The following is an 18204-nucleotide window of genomic DNA, read 5'->3' as shown; positions in this document are numbered from 1 at the left end:
TAAAATACATAGATCGGAGGAGACGACCGGGGCCATGGTTCTACACTTACAAGTAGTAGACAACCAGTTTGTCTTACAGGCTTATTCGATTCAAAACACAAGGGATTAGGGTAAGGCTTAGGTCTATCCTATTTCGATTGATCAGTTATCTCGATACTTTTAGAGAGAAATATAAACCAGACCTTTTCCAGGTCCAAGTTGAACGAAATAATATATTTTTTTTACAAATTGTGCGTTAAAAAAATGCTATATAATGTCGGCAGTGTAAGAAAGTATACATGTCATACATCGAAAAAATAGAGTATTATGTATGTGGGTTATAGTCGTGATTTGTAATTAAACTTCTTAAGTTCTAAGATATCTGGAACACTCTTTGTCATTTTTTGTTCAGGAGGAGGTAGCCTAGTTTTCCAACTTTGAAATATAAACACGATTAATCTGTTTCTTCTGTTAAGTTTAACGTTGCACCGACACAAGTGTAGGTCATTTGGCGATTTTCAAACTTTTTGTGGCGGATGAAGATATTGGATGCCACTCAAGGCAATATTTCACGCACGAGTTGGCACCTGGGTAGAACTTCCCACCTTTCGTAAGCGAGGTCGATGGCTTCCTAGCATAAAAAATCTACACCTCAAGCGAGATTTCGAATCGTACTCATTGAGACAGAAAATTGTAGAAATTGTCAGACTGGATTCCCAGGCTACATATGGGCATAAAAGGTGCTCTAAAACTCTGAAAATTGTCTAAATCTGCACATAGGTTCGTAGAGATGTGCAATTTTGACTGAGACTGATATAAAATTGCTAAAAATTAAATGTGATTTCATCGAAATCAACGAATGAGCTTCGAATGAAACTTCAGAGTTCGTCCTTACATAATGTTTTCTGTAAATGTAAGTTCCATAAGGCTTTGAATTATGTTAAAACAGATGAAACAGCTGTCCAAATAGATCTTATGTATAATTACACGGCTAAAATAGCGCTACTCCTAATACTGCAGTTAGAGTCATAAAGGGAGGTAATCAAAACAGTAGATTCAGTAAAACATTCTGGTATGCTCATCAATATTCAAACCTTTGACAAATATTGGAGAAAACAATTATCGGAAGTAGGATTTAACATGAAATTAAAATATTTTAAGTTCATAGCGGAAAATGTAACAGCCACATTCTAAAGGAAGACATTATACGCTGAAGAGAAAAGTAGTTCATCTGTAGACAAGAGACTACCAATTTCCTCTTGAAGACCGGTTCCAAGCAAGCAGTAAATTTATCTTGTTGCTAATGAAGAACATTAGTAATGTTTAGTTCCATTTTGATTGGTAGGTTGTATAGTTAATGGTCATCGATCTGGAGACGTACCGGCAAGATCGGATTTTAACATTAATTCATTCATCAAATTCAACCTAAATATTGTGCAATGAATTAGTATATTCGTTCGAACCTAAACTATGGTGAATGTAATGAACAATCTCCACATTGCATATACATAGGTCACTGATTACTTTTAATTTTGCAAAGGAATAAAGTTTTCTAAAATTGTCAAGATTTTCTATGATCCACGATTCACAAAGTTACTCATTTAAAACATAAATGTATTTGGTCAAACTTCTAAACTCTTCAAATTTGTGATAAGAACTATTGCATTCTTAATTGTTAAGATTATAAATCACTTTGAGAATGCAACCCGTCAAAGACATTTGCCAGTTCACGAAGGCAATCTACTTTTGAATTGCTATTTATAAAACGATTTTGTGGAGACTATTTAAATAATGAGACTAAGAAACACATATAATATATAATTTAATTAAAATACGAATTTGCAAGATCTTGAAAAATGTATGCAATTGATCGACATATCCTGTTGTCCCAAGGTTTTTAGAGTATCTGTCTATATTTCTTTAAATCAGTCGCACATTTCAAGTATGTAAATACTATTACATGTTGTATGGCGTGTTAGAATTAGGCAATTTCTTTTGTTGTCGTAGTAGAGCGAACCAGGATATGTTAGCCCCATTTCTTGCGTTAGCAGCTCTCCTTTACAATTTCCATCACCACTAAACATCACAATATTGTGAGAGTTACGTCCAGACAGAAACACGGTGCCATCACTAGATACACAAACACCTTGGGTGTTCTTCAGCCTTCCATCCCGCAGTTCACTTTTCACTGTACCATCTCTTCCTAAACACACAGCCCCATCCCTGTTATCTGTTACAATAACATTTTCTCCACTAACAGCAAGAGAAGATTTAAATATTCTCTGACCATTTACGTTATTGCTTATAGACTTCATAAGTGTACCTGATCTACTGTACACTTTGATACCACTTCCGGTAGATACCCACAAATCTCCAGCAATATACACCATTCCCCAGTAAACTCCATCTTGTATTGATATATCTCTCAGTAACGCTAACGAACCATCAACCGATATAAACTGAACTTTGCAGTTGTCCATTTTCACAGCAACTTCATTCTGTGTAGTACAGCAGATGTCCCTAGGACGGGCATTGAGAACACAATGACACTTTATGTTATAATTCATGTCAAGCCATTTTACTTTTTGGTTTAGGTAGTCAGTGAGTATGATCGTACCGTCATGAAGCTGGCATGTATCAAATATATAGCAATCAATACTATCATTTGGCATGCTGACTTTAATCTCTTTCTTTGATTTCATTTTATGTTGTTTTGGTGTAGGCAGCTTCTGAGTTTTATTCATTGTCTCCAACCGTCCTAATTCAGTGGCAGTCATTAAAACGGTTTTCACATCTGCATTTTCAGTAAAACGAGCAACCCTAGTACCCTGTGACTCACTTTCTTCAAACAATTTCTTAGCATCTTTTACAGTCCTTTGTATCAGTTTCACTTGAACAAACTGTTGTCTGGCATCCATATTGCTTACACTTTGCAACATACTTGTTAACTTGTCGACATCTGTTATTGTATTGGCGGTCAAGGTGATTTCCGATTCCATTTCTCTATTTATTTCAGAATACCTTTTGTTCAAACTCTCAACTGCTTCTCTTTTTAATTTCCCGATATGATCTATTATATTTCTTTCGATATCTTGAATATTGCGTAGTATTTCGTTTCTTTGCTCTTCAAAAGAACCGACATTTTTCTGTTTCTTCTTGTTTGCAGCTATTAACTGTTCGTGAATAGCTTTAGCTTCATCTTGTAAACCTTGTATTTCATTTTGTTGGACAAAAGGTGTCGTTACGTCTTCTATGTTCTTAACACTCTCACAAGCCCTGGAAAATAAAGGTATATGAAAAATATTACATATAGACGTTGAAATGGCACTGGTTAAGTAATAGCAAGCCAGTTTAGCAATTGATGTCAATAATTATAAACTGATTAGCGAATACATTTCACATATTTGGTATAATAAGCATAATATTTTTATCTCATTTAATTTGAATATGTAAAAATGTACAATCTATTACTATTTTGCATAAAATAAAAAGTGGAAACTCTACAGGTCGCTCAACACGACAAAAATGAAAATGTTGCAGGCTCGGTTTGGTTGAACCTGTTCATGGACGGTATTGCAAATGCATGCTACCGTTCACGCTCTCTAGCCCGGGTTGAGCAGAACTCAACATCTGCACAAGTACCTAAAACAATTTAAAGACACCCGCAGATGTGTTCATACGGCGGTGCATATAGAACCTTCGATGATACATTAGTTTATAACTCCATTAAAGCGGCGAATGGTATTAGTTGTTTTCACATATTGGTATGATAAGCATAATATTTTTATCTCATTTGATTTGAAAACGGAAAAATGTACGGAAATTTGTCATTTTGTTAAAGGGAAGTACTCTTGGTAAAACTGTCAGCAACAATGGCAGTATTTCAGACTAAGGCATTTTTGGCATTTGACCGCCGCTTGATAGGGCTGCGCCTCCATTTTTATTGCAATTTTTTAACTTCCATAAATTAGATTTTTTGTTTGTAATACAAAGTAAAATTGAAGTCAAGGCAATAGCGAAATACACTAGGAAGTAGATGAATTTTAGCCATAGTACCCCTATATCATGCTTAAAACTTAATTTTTCTTATTTCCAACTTCTAACTTCGATGTATACACGTGCCATATTTAGTTCAAACACACAGCATAAATTAAGACATCAATCCCGGCTTTAGTAGTAATAGCATCCGTCGTGCTTTGTGTTGTGTTAAACGCGCGTTAAAACATATTTTACAAAGTACAAAGCTGGCCTTCTTTATTCAATATAAAATTAAGAAACTTCTAACGGCTGCCTGTAACTTTTTCCAAGTTAACCAAGTTTCAAGTCAATACCTTGGATATCTTTACGTTATGCTCTGGACACAAAATATCAGGGCAGATTTGACCTTTCTGCGACCTTGATCTTTGACCTACATCCCTGACTTATGCGCTCTGCACATCGTCTATTCACCACCTACCTAAATCCTAGGTCTGAAGTCAATATCTTGACTAGTTAATAAGTTATGCTCTGGACACTATTTACACAAAATATGATGGACAGTTTTGACCTTTTAGCTCACATTGTGACCTACAGAGCCGGTTCAAGCGCTCTGCACATCGTGTTATCGCCATCTACCTATGTGCTATGTTTAAAGTCAATAACGTAAAAGGTTATAAATTTATGCTCCGGACACGAATTATCACTGACGGACAGACGCATGCGCCATCAAATAAAATTGGCGCAGAAAAATGGGCATCATATTTGATGCAAAAATTCTTTTTACAATAAAAAGACAAACTCGCTTTAAAATCGGTTCAAAAATTTAAACCCGAAACTGTAGTGGTGGTGTAAAACTTCTATAGTGCAATTATTTCATGATAAGAATGCTACCTAAATGTCAAGCATATACCCGTCATGTAGTTTCAGCTCAAAAATGTAATGTTGTTTTTAAAAGATACTCCACAGCGCGCAAATTTTGACTCCATAATTATGTGAATCCCCATTTGTTGTCTATAAACCTTAAGGATTGGGCGAACTATTGACACGTGCAAACATCGAAATAAGAAACAACAAAGAAGTAGGAAATTAGAAGAAAAAGGTGTGAACTAAGAAATTAGAATGCAGAAATAAAATGACGTTGCTATATTACGTCGATGTCAGACCACGGGAATATTTCGGTAACTCAGGACCTTTATAATAATGGCGCATGTGGGACACTGCTCCATTACTGATAGTCATTACCGTTTAAACTGCACATTGTTTCTATTTATAGCAAAATATGTAATAAATATTAATAAAATGGTACGCGAAGGATTAATAATTAGGCAGATTTTCATCCTGAATTCATAGTAAACTGGTTCCTTATAAATAGTACAACCTTCAGATATGTGAACCGGCTAACATGTCAACAGTTATTATATTTATATTGGTGTGTGTGTGTGTCTCTCTCTCTCTCTGTGTGTGTGTGTGTGTGTGTGTAACGTCACACCGACACAATTATTGGTCATATGACGACTTTACACCTTTACAACGTGGATGAATATCCTTGGTGCCCTAAGACTTCTGGCCATTATTTCAGGCACGGCGGGCACCTAGGTAGAGCCAACGAACTTCAGTAAGCCTGCTGGATGACGTCCTTAAATGAAAGAATTCTATACCCCAAGCAAGGTTTCGAACCCATAGCGGTGAGGGGCATCCTTAATTCTAATATGACTGTCAGAATAATTTGTATATCTGATATATTGATAACGTAACACATAAGCACAGATAGTGATTGACTCCCTTTTCATGTTGTCGTTGCTATAATTATTGTTGAATTGCGGTAATTAATAGAATTTGGGTCATTTGTGGCTGATTTGGGTTCATTATGTGAATAACTGGGTCCCAGCTTCGCACATTATGCCATATACAAAAATTAAAGGGAATCAGATATTTGATAGAGCAGGTACTCGTTGTAAGACACAATGTATAAATTTGGACCAATCAGAAACAAGTTCTAAAAATAGCACGTCTGCTGGGGTATAAATAGGTAGATGAATGATAGAGAGCTCATTTGGTATCCAGCGGTTGAAGAAGACACATCGAGGATTCAACTAATAATTTATCCCAGTACCTTGATAAGGAGACTATTGCAGTAACCCTGTCAGGGCGGATAAATTATTAAAAAGAAGATTTTGGAAGTTTATAGACTAAAGAAGAGTTGCAGAATTTCAATAAGGTTTCGAGCTATAGGGCCAGCGCATAGGAGTTTTACCTTAAGGGTAGTTGAATGCTATATACGATAGCATATATAGGCTGAGCATCGGGAAGCTGAGACAGAGACCCAGAGTTTGGTAATCTCTGAGATACAATGTAGTAGGAGAGTTCCAGCTTATAGACGGTTCAGCATTATTGGCGAAGTACAGCCAAGGCATCAGGGATAATACCTATATGGTAGTTGAATGCTATATATGATAGCATATAGGCGCTGAGCATCCAGGAGTCAGGGCAATCTTATAGAGTTTGAGAGGACAGAGGCCGAGCATCTATGCGATAGGACTCGTATGTTGTTGATTCAAAGACATTGTCTGACGGGAACTTCAACAAAAAGACCAGTCAAGTATAGAGTCTCCAGCCTATAGGAGTTTGAGCTAATCATTTTTAATTGAAGATTGTTAGTTTGAAACATTTAGTGATTTGCCTGATCCCTGAAATTGTCTAGCTCATAATAAGAAATCATTTACGAATCATTGGTACACGAATCATGTAGGCAAGGTAGCCAGAGGAAAATTCTATATCTGAGATATTTGGTCTCACCAGCTTTACGTTTTAACAAAGGACATTCTACATCGTTTGTCAGCTAGTCTAAGACATAGTCACCTTAGCGATTGGACCCAAACCATTGTTCAAGATACTAAAGGCGTAGGCACTTCCCTGGGTCATATAACCAGTATCCTGACAATGACTAGTAATGCTTAAACCATCACAACGATAATATGTTGACGTCACGTCGACGTGATATTTAGCGCCATGTATGCATCTAGAAATAGTACTTTCAAATTTGATCAAATATTTAACTTAATAGCATGTTTGGAGCGTAATGTCACATAGCAAAACTGTCTTGATTAATTTACACACACACTGAGTTGGTTATTCGCTGTGCAGAATAATTCGCCATCTTTTGCGCCCTAGTGGAACTCTTCCGCAAGACGTATTACCATTTACGGTCCTGGCGCGTGAAGACCTATCATTTGGCGCCATGCATATGCGAAGAAACAATCTAAATTTTAAATAAAAGACATATTAGAATCCGGCAGTTATACGTCATACGAAATAATTTCAATCGGGCTGCGCCCTCGTGAAATAATTACACCCATCGTGTATAAGTTCAAGCCCCACTGAGACCAAAATATATTTTCATTTTTTCTAGTAAGTTTTTACTTTTTCAAGACTTACTGTGAAATCATTTAAATTCGCTGACATGAAATTTCGCGCAAACGTGAAAAAGGACTGTTTCGCGTGGGCTTTATTTCGCGCATTTTCAATTTTAGTCATGAAAAAATATAATTAAAAAATAATAATAGCGCGGTCCTAAATTCGCGCATGGGTCCTAGCGCGAAATACGCGAAAATTCGTCCTACGCGAATAAAAATGATTTCACAGTATTATTGATTTATTGTAAAAAATGGAAATTTTTCATTCGATAAGTGATTCTAGCTGTTCAAAGTGAATTTACCTCTGAAACAGAAGGGGGCAGAATTAGACATCTTTAAAAATACTAAGTTACATGCGGTAAAAATCCTCTACCACCGGACTCGAACTTAAGTTTTCAATGTTGGAGTTAGAATTCTGTCTCATAAATCTGTTTACTTGAGGCACCCAAGAAACATGATATTGTCAGTTTTATTTTGTTTTACAATTGTTTACCAATAGTTTGATGTGTCTTTTATCACAATTAATGGTATAACGAATTCTCTGCAAACGTTTTGAACAGTGGTTATCACTTTGTCTCTACTTGAGCTAGAGGAAAAACCATAAATTATACAAAATTTATAATAAAAAGGCACGGTAAAAGTTGTTTTAAAAAATGCAACACTGTGCGAAACACTGTCAACTTTAAGAATATACCAAGCAAATGCCATTTTTTTAAACATTACTATTAGGGGTCCAATACCTTAAAGCGCGGTTTTGCTATAAAATTATTTCTTAAGTAAAGAATTCTACACATAAAACGAGGTTTCGAGCCTACAGCGCTGAGGGGCAAAGTGATTCAAACTCTGGGACCTTAACCACTCAGCCGCGTTAAAAATATGTTTATACAAGGTACATGTATAAGGTAGTGATGTGCCGAGAATCTGCATCATACCTACAACTGGAATAAGGTCCAACATAACGGAACTAAACCGACTTTCACCAAACCTGTTACTATGGAGACAACATGGAGTATATTCTAAACTCACTCTCGAGTTTTACAACAAACAGACGACTTTCTGTACATATTGAAATACAATTACTTACCTGAGATACATCTTACTGTCTAGTCGAGAAGTATCGTCAACATGGCATTGCATTATAGCTCTTTAGTTATGATTTAATACCGTAAAATTTATTCGTTATCAATACCTACTCTAAATAAATACACGATTTTTTAAAACGTTTTCTACCAAAATCAAGTAATAGCATACAAGTAAGAAGTTAAAAGTAAGAAATCCTTCCAATACTTTACCCGATGTGTCTTTCAGTTTAAATATTTTTGGACAAATGACGCTCAATTGGAGGCGTGCTCATTAAAGAGGTAACGTCATCGAGTCTGGGGTTGAGGTAATAGTTTGCAATATTGCCATGAATTAAAACGAAGACAGACATGTGAAAAATTAAATACAAAAGGGGAGTTAAATAAAAAAAAAGTATATTTTACTTCTAAGAATATATACATCGCAGATATTTCTAGTTACAAACGGTATTCTGCATATAACGTTACATTATTTGTGACACCAAGAAAACAACTCTCTGTCAATAAAACATACCTATGCTCCGTAGCTATACACTTTAGACAATAGACCATGTCATGTGTTCCACAGTACATCTCAATATCACGATCTGGATGGTATCGACATTTCGTTACAATAGCAGCTACCGACGCGTTTTTAGCATCATGTGTATCCAGAAGCTTGTGGGATTTCGAAGCCGCTATTCTTCTGTGATACCTGACACATGTTGTACAAAGATATTGATTGCATTCTACGCAAAATTTGACAGCTTCTTCTCTGATATTATCTTCCCCACACGGCGTGCAGATAATTTCGAAATCAGCATCTGAACCGTCTCTGATTGATGTGAAGCCACCTCCTTCAGCCATTTCGTAAATATCCTGAAAATATAATTAGAAACTTTTTTTCCGGATCGGCCTAGTTGTAAAGTGTGTTAAAGTTAAGTCATATTCGTTCAAAGTTCAAAAAGGAAGGTTAAAGGCGAAGTTTTGTTGGCAAAACAAGATGGAGACTAAGAATTCAAACCCTTGTGTTATAGTTCTAAACCTTCCTCTAGACTGATTCAAGTTATCCAGTTATGTTGTTTACAACTAAACTGGATGTACCTGAATAAACTATGGAATCATCTCTCAAAACAATATTTGACTAAAATTGTGTCAATAGGACACAAGTGCGCCCACTCCTGTCACTGTACATGGTTTCATGACTCTAGGTGAAATAGTTTTAAGATGTTTGCAGCACAAACTTTTAAGGACGCTCGCTACAGTTTCGTAATTTTTTTCTCAATAATAGATTTTGATGAAATGTTTTGCATGAAAAGATCATGTTATGATGTATTGAAAAATGAAATAAAAATACTAGGTCACCAGCTTTGTTTCAATTTAATTTGCCCCTAGATATGGTGGTATTTTAAACATTTTTCAAAATTTCTGTAATCCTAAAATATATTTCAGTAAAGTACAATAATCTGCATAAATTTGATTATCTAAGCATTTTTATAACGGAAAACAATATATCTATTTGAAACATGCTCAGAGAAATCAAAAGAACATGATTTTGTAAAGAAAGGAATACTTGTTCAGATGACCCAAGGGCTATTTTTGCATATTTTTGTCAGTTTTATGTTGGTACTTCTGCTATTTTATCGAGTTTCACATAATAGAATTTAATCAAACTCTGCACATACCTTTGGTTATGTCTACCTAATCTAAAACAAAAAGAAAATTGATAGGTCACCATATTAGATTTCGCTTAAATCAAATTACAACGAGGTGGGGTGTGGCGGGCATTTATACAACGCAGGTTGGTACGAAATACACTTTCAGTGTTTGAGCAAATGACTTAGAAATATATATATAAAAATATCAAACGGCAGATTTCTTAATAAGCGGATTTTATGGTGTTTCTAAAGCATTTTGATGGCATAGAACGATGAGAGTTTCCGCGCTTTTTTTTTAACAAAACCTATAGTTTACGAACGTACGGTACGGGTACGGTACGGGATTAGAAACAGCTGTGACTCAATGCAGGGTTTGAGCGCTGGTATAAATAACAGACTCCGGTATATGTCGGACTGAAGCAATTTGAACTAAAAGTACTTTAAATGTATATATTTTGTAATCATGATGATACTTACCCTATACTTTAGTCAGTACAATAATTTGCGAATTTTTTGCCGTACGCGACAATAGATAATCACTTCCGGGCATGCGCAGAAGACCGCACCAACCCTGCAGTGAGTTACATCGAAACCAATTTGGCACGGTGTTGGGGTAAATATCGACCCGTCCGAAAAAACTGTAGCGAGTGCCTTTAAGTATTTTATATATGTATTTTTCACTAAGTGAAGGACCATAACATTGGTCTAGCTGAGTGAAATCCCTCTGAGAACTCCAAGTGGACAACTTCACATGCTTTAAAACAATCATCTAATGTTTTATGACTCCAGGTTATGTACATTTTGAGATGCATGAGGCACAAACTTTTATTTCTTGCATGCCGGACAGGATTTTACCCGTGCTTTCCGGTGCTAGAAAAACTCATTTTATACCCAGAGGTGTAAGATGACTCACGTGCTGTAATTTATGAATGAATGCGTAAATTCATACGCTACTATTATAAAAACAAAACAGCACCTAAAAGAAAAACCTTAGTTTTTTTATATCTTCCACAATTTGAAGAATACGACATGCAAGAAAAAGAATCTATCACTAGTTGAAGGTACGGATAGAAATATCTGGCTCTCGGGTAACTGTTTTGCGGTAACTCGGCTGAGCCTCGTTACAGCCTAAACAGTTACCCTCTAGCCAGATATTCCCATCCGCACCTTCAATCAGTGAAAGAGTCTTATATTCTTAACTAGGCCATACCTCTGATCTTGCAACGAGAAATAAATCCAGAAACTCAGATGCGCAAATTTACATACTAGATAATATTTCCACATGGTTTCACGACTCTATGTGAAACAGTTTTTAAGATATATGCAACACAAACTTTTAAGCACTTTATGTGTATTTTTCACTAACTTAAAGTCAGTGACCATACCTCCAGTCTGATTGAGTGAATCTAAAACAGAACATCAGATGTGCAACTTCACATGCTATATAGCAATCTCATAGTGTTTTATGACTCTAAGTCAAATACTTCGAGATACAAGCGACACAAACTTGTATCCCATTTATTCGTATTTTTTACTAAATCAAGGGCCATAACTCTGGTCTTACTGAGTGATATTTCTAACAACACCTGATGTGTACAACATCACATGCTGAATACTATTCCGGTTATTATTTATATAATATATATTTATATAATAATAGGTCAAATACTTTTTGAGATACATGCGACACAAACTTAGGCCCTTTTTGCTGGTTTTGGCTGTGTGACATCCAAATTAAGACACCTAGTGCACAACTTTCTGTGCTTAATAACAATCCTGTGAGGCTTTATGACTCTGGGTCAAATACTTTTTGAGATACGACACGAATTCGGACGGACGGACGGAAAGACGGACGGGCTAAGTCCCCCTTATTTTCTTTTTGGGGGAGGGGGAGCAAACAGTTTAAATCACAATGATGGTTATTTTCGAAATGCATAATGTATTTTCATTATGACTTAAATTGTCATGAATCGTCAAGTTATTGAAATACAAGTTCTGCAGTGCAGTCTTTTATTTATGAATTGTCCAGAAAAGACATGTTTATTGAAGTTAAACTACTACTAGCCTTTTTGCATAGATTTGGTTGTGGGTAGAAACTACTTGTCCTAGATGACCTTTTGTTTTAGCTTTGCTAAATGTAGTCACTGCTCGCAGCTTTAAAACAGGGATAGACATTACCTGCTCTCAAAAGAAATGTATATCATGCTTAGGATGTCAGACATACAAAGAAATCGTTTCGGATGAGCCTTGGTAATGTGTGAACAAAGTGTCACGGGTTTAAGGACGACTTCTGTGTTAATTGCCGTCATTGAAAACGAAAGTAGGTTAGAATGTATCAAACTGATACGTATCTACACTATTTATCTTATCTAATGAGAAAGAATATGTCCTAATAACCCATATTTATAAGTTATATATCAGTCAAACTCTAGGCAGATATATGTAACAGAGAGAGAGAAAAATAGGTCGTAGTTTACCAACAAAAGGCATACGGTACATTTACTTTCTGTACAATGTTGTACGTCGAATAACACTGTATTGTCTAAAATAAATTAAACAGTGAGGTATAAAATGTGAAGTGTAATCTGTGAAGTCCCTAGCGTTCCTTCGTAGTAAAATAAAATGTACTAATAAACTTTATAATGTGGCAGTTGAGTCAAATAAGTCCAAGTGTGTTCAAAGATAATCCGTCATAAAATTCTCTTTGGGCTATATCGCAAAGTAATTATTAGTTACCTTTACTTGAAAATAAACAGTCGATTGTATTGAGGTCAACTGCCATATTATCAAAGTTTATTAATACCATCGCGTATCTCAGCATTTATATCAGAAGGACATGTTTAATCATTTTATCTTATCATAAACATTACGAGATTTAGACAAAAAATAGTAAAAGCTGGTAGATTTTCTGTCTGTACAGGAATAAAAAGTTTACCAAAATGAGAGAACTTCATTGATGTAATCTATAAGATTTATCTGATTTAAATATCACCGCGTATACCCACATTATTATTATTATTATTATATACCAGATTTATTTAGCGCCCTTTTCATGATCAATTTCACGTTCAAAGGCGCTTTACATAGTTCAAATGCAGCCACACAGGGCGCATAATTCATCCTCTTCTAGTGCAGACACAGAGCGAACTGACCAGAGGGACAGAGTGAGACAAAGCCCCCACGACAGAGAGATCAGAAATCAGATACAGGCTTGTCCGGCTAACTTAGCCTAGCTCGTTGAGAATAGACAGCCTGGTTCTTTAACGTGCCCAGTGTATAGCACTGATACACGCAAGGATTGCCTGGGTTCCTGACCAGTACACCTCTAGTTGGGTGGGAAACACTGAAAAGCGTTTCTGAAAATTCCCGAGTAGCTGCCGGGGATCGAACTCCCGACCTCAGGATTGGAAGGCCAGTGTGCAAACCACTGAGCTATCCGACCACCATATTATTGTACCATTAACAAAATATCTACACGAGCTTCATTGTTAATGTTGTTCTCTCTCTCTCTCTCTTTGACATAGCTTGTTATTTTATCTCTTTTGCTATAATATAAATTGATGTCTGAAAATTCTATCTTTTTAGCATTTTTTTTTATTCTAGTCCAAACAAAAATCTGCCATTCAGTTTAATCTAACATTAATTTGACACCAAGGGACGGCCCGATTTCTAATGTTGGTAAAACTTGTTCCTTGTCCCCCTTTTTCTATCCCCTACACCTTCCTCACCACTTTTTCTATATTTTGCATAAAATTAAAATGTACTTTTTGGATTTTGAAGCAACCCGTCTATAATATCTTTCCTTCTTTTTGTTGTGGGCCTACTTTGCAAATGCGCGGCTCTGAGGCTGTGATTGTGTTGCTCTGTGTTTCCGAGAAATCTATCCTTACCTATTATCTTTGGTAAAACTTGTTGTCTAAACCTTTTGTATTATCACACCATTGCAGATGTATTTTTGTGTTCTGTGGCATTATATGTCTTGACGTACTGTCGTACTGTTGGTTCGCTGTTGTGTATCCGTATATTTATGTCTTGAATACACATTTACTATTATGTCTTGTGTGTTAATTACAATAAGATATAATCAATCTAAACGTACATGTATACATGTCTATATGAAAATAGCATTTCCCTGTTTTTCAATTCACTGTCGCGTAACATAATCAGTGGTAAAAACAATTAAAATAGGAAAAACTAGGTCTTGTCTGAGCATGTGCAGGGGTGGATCCAGTATTTTGATTCTAGGGAGGGGAGTTTCTAGGGAGTTCGGGGTCATGTTCCTTTGGAAAATATTTGGCAAGCATACCATAGATGGTGCTATCTATCTGATGTATAAACTGACATAGTTTGAACATAAATATTCAAGACAATGTCAACTTTAAAACTGATATATTTTCCCTAAAAAGCAAATAGACCCAGCTGACAGCTTTTTTTTAAATTGGACTGTCCCAGCACTTCAGTAATGATAAACGTTATTGATACAAATGTTTGCGATCGAAGGAGCCGAAGTGTTGACTAAAATGATTGAAGCATCAATTTATGTATGCTCGCCGGAAACGCTCTGGTCGGGTACAAACAAGATGCTGTTTGGTCCCGCCCCACCCTTGGATCCGCACTTATTGTGTTATATTAATTTATTGTTAAAATACATAATTTTTGCAGGTTTAACTTGAGTAGTAAAATGATTAATTAATGCTAAAACGAAAACTTACCTAATGTCTTTATTATTACACTTAATAACAAATTTAGTTTAACTTCTTGTTTCGTTTTCGAAAGTACAAAGTTTAAACCCAACTAGTTTAAGACCCGTTCACAACCCGTTTATATCCCGTCCATCAGCCTATCTATATAGGCGACTCGTACAAACGTGTTATAGTTAATTCTACAGTTGCAAAAAGGTGACATGTGAATCTTTTTTATTTTGAAAGTTCGACTTACTATTTCGAAATGTTTTTCTAAAGTCTTTACGCGTAGATTCTATACTAAAAAATATGAAATTGTGTTTCATTTTCCTTTGTAACCCTTTTACTTACAACGATTGATAGATCTATCTAAAATATATATCATTTACACCATATAGTATTCTTATAATATATATATGTTAGTTTATACAAAATTTATTTTAGGTCGATTGTGAAGGAAGTTCTTGAACTTATATTAATCACTCTCGACACCTCATTCCTGATGAAATCCATCGCCACGAGGGTATGAGAGAAGAGGCAAGTTTCCCTTTTTAATGCTGAGCGCCAAGCAAGGGAGCTACTGGTAACATTTTTCTCGTCTTTGGTATGACGCGGCCGGCGGTCGAACCCACGACCTCCGGCACTCGAAGCGGACGCTCTACCACTAGGCTGTCGAGGCGGTTATATGTATATATATGTACGCAACGAGCTAATGTAATCGTTGCTGTAAAATAATTGACATCTGAATCTTTCCAATATAATATATCCATGTAAAGTTTTGAGACACTTTGAAAAATGATATCAAGTTCAGCATTAACCTATTGTATATATTAATATACCCCCGTTATACTTCGAAATGAATCGCGAAATAAGTCTAACATATGATCTATCAGGGGCGTAGGGACAACTTGAGCATTGGAGCAGCGGAGGGGGTGGGTTTGGGGAAGGAGAGACCACCTCCCATCCACGGGGTTTGGGTTGGTCTCGGGGAAATTTTGCACATAGCTAGAGTAAATGGAGTTTCTACCCCCTACTTACAGTTTACTGTGTTTAAACACTGTAATTGCGGTACGATGTTAGATACGCACAATGTCTTGCCAGGGTAGAACCAGTAATGTCTATGTAGGGGGTCAAGCACAAGACCCTGACTTAAAGGGTTAATCCAAATTTTATGCCATTTTATTTATTAAATGGTATTATAAAGGTAAAACGCAATTCACTGTTTCTGAAATAAACGCTGAATATATACCCGAATAATCGCTTTGGAGACGCAAAATTGCGAGACTGGTTGGCCTTTTCCATTTTTAAGTAGAAGCTGTACTACTTGTTAATGTAACGTATGAGGATTTTTCTACATTTGATGCATTGAATTTAATCATTATGACTGGTTTCTTTGATACTTCAAACTAAATGTTTAGGTGTCAAAAATATTTAATTAAATATATTAAAGACATCTAAAGATGCCGATTTGCGTTTGTGTTTTACTCAAGCTATTTACCTTTGTTGGCAAAATTTTAGACACAACATTAATTGCAAGTGTCTATAATCTGTTCAGCAGTAAGCAATTAAATACGATTAACTTTCATTAATTAATGTACCTTGGTCGTTGCGGATTATCGATTTTGTACAATACCCCGTCACCAAGGTGATCTAGCAAGGTGTCAGCGATATGACCAGATTCTGTGTACATATCAGTAGTCGCCGATGCACTTCATGATAAATTGATAAATGGCAAGGGAAGACCGCTGTATTTATTCTCAATTATATTTTCTAACATTTTCAAGAATTAACGAATTTGGCATTTCGCCGCTCCTCGAAATATCGGGGCGGCGAGCGCCGCACCTGCCGCCCCAGCTCCTACGCCCTTGTCTATTCATACAGAATAAGGTGCATTTCAATTGTTCTTATCATGTGATCATAATATAATCATGAATAAATTTTTTAATTTACTATTGAGGCTGGTCGAAAAAGTGTCTTCTTCATTACCTTAAATTTAACGGTAATTAATTAGTTTACGTAATCGGTGTTGTGGGAACAAATGTGAGAACAAAATGAAAATTGTGTGTGTATGCTCCTTGATACCTATAAACTAAAATTAATACAAGTTTTTGAGTATAATAAAAACCCCACTTCATTTCAAATTATACAGGACATTGCAGTGTTTATTTGTAGCGTATGTGTCCCTTCGACAAAGTTCCACTGCCTGTGTACTTGGGGTGTCTGAGGACCAGGAATTCCATCTTACAACTCTGTCCCATGAATCCTAGAATCGGAAACATTTGAACAGTCAAAGTAGAGGGTCCTCAAAAGGAACATTTCTGTGAAATTATTTTAAAATTGCACGAGCGGTTAAGGAGGTGTCCTTTGATTTTCCTATATTTTAGTTCTGACAGCCACGTTTTTAAAATCTTGGTAGAGTGCCAACAAAGGAACATTTGTGCAAAATTATTTTGAAAACAAAAATCAGTTTCTGACAGGAATATTTTTCAATTTTCCCTTATGTGCAAACAGGGAAATGTGACCACGCCCACTAGCGGCCATATATATATGATGGCTGATGGAAATTGACGTAGACTTTGTCTCTGGCGTATAGATGCTTTAAACTAGAAATGTAAGAAATGCGTCATCTTTCTTTCAACTCCTCCGCAACAATATTATCCGAAATAGTTTCTCACAAAATATTCAGTTGTACGAACCTGGCAATGATGATCATATTTCATCGACATTACTCCCATTGTTTTGCATTAAAATGTATATGTTATGTACTCTTAATTATTTTTATAAACAATATCTAAGTCATAATGTCATGGTCTGCTACAATACTGCAAACAGTACCTACCCATATGCCCTACAGCTCAGACAGGATTCACAGGGTCTGTCTTTATCAAAGGTATCACTGATTGACATTAACGTCGATTCTCTGATTTTCTTTTTACCCCCTCAACCTCCGCATCATGTGTACCACTTAAAGACTAAGACAAGGGTGTAGGTGGGTTTCATTAATTTACAATTTTTGAATGGTGTTTGCCAAAATCTCCATAGAACTTTTATGATAGCTGCGATAGTTTCTATCCAAACCGATGCCCACATTGTGCGTATTTTAAACCGTATTTTAACAACAATACTCACTTTAAACATGATTAAAATTCGCCATGTTTTCCTTGTATATCACCTTGGAATCTTATGGACTTTTGTGTAAGCTCTGGTAAACTAGTGGCCTATCATTGAGAATATTACCAGGCGCATTCAAATCTCCGACCGATTGTACCGTTTATGCGTAGCCGTAATAATTAAGACTTCCTATGTGATTCACTTATTAGTAAACTGCTATGAAAAACTTATGACCAGATTATATATAGAGTACGAATTACAGTGAATGATATATTTGACATTTACACTGTGCACAATAGGCGGATTTTATCAGCAATGTCTACAT

At 35.9% G+C, this 18204-nt stretch overlaps 1 protein-coding gene across 1 annotated transcript; it reads right to left on the bottom strand.

Annotated features, from left to right (window-relative positions):
* Positions 1-1477: 1477 nt before the first annotated feature.
* On the bottom strand, positions 1478-14875 carry LOC128551382 (uncharacterized). The gene is made up of 3 exons (XM_053532229.1): positions 14799-14875; positions 8964-9307; positions 1478-3255 (listed from the first exon to the last, which is right to left on the bottom strand). Exons 2-3 carry the CDS (start codon positions 9293-9295, stop codon positions 1905-1907), a joined length of 1683 nt encoding a protein of 560 aa, XP_053388204.1. The 5' UTR covers positions 9296-9307; positions 14799-14875; the 3' UTR covers positions 1478-1904.
* Positions 14876-18204: the final 3329 nt, after the last annotated feature.

Source organism: Mercenaria mercenaria, unplaced genomic scaffold (genome assembly GCF_021730395.1).
Source record: "Mercenaria mercenaria strain notata unplaced genomic scaffold, MADL_Memer_1 contig_1039, whole genome shotgun sequence".
NCBI classification, from domain to species: Eukaryota; Metazoa; Mollusca; class Bivalvia; order Venerida; family Veneridae; genus Mercenaria; species Mercenaria mercenaria.
Note: the sequence above shows the minus strand (reverse complement) of the source record. Positions and strands in the feature narration are given on the sequence as shown.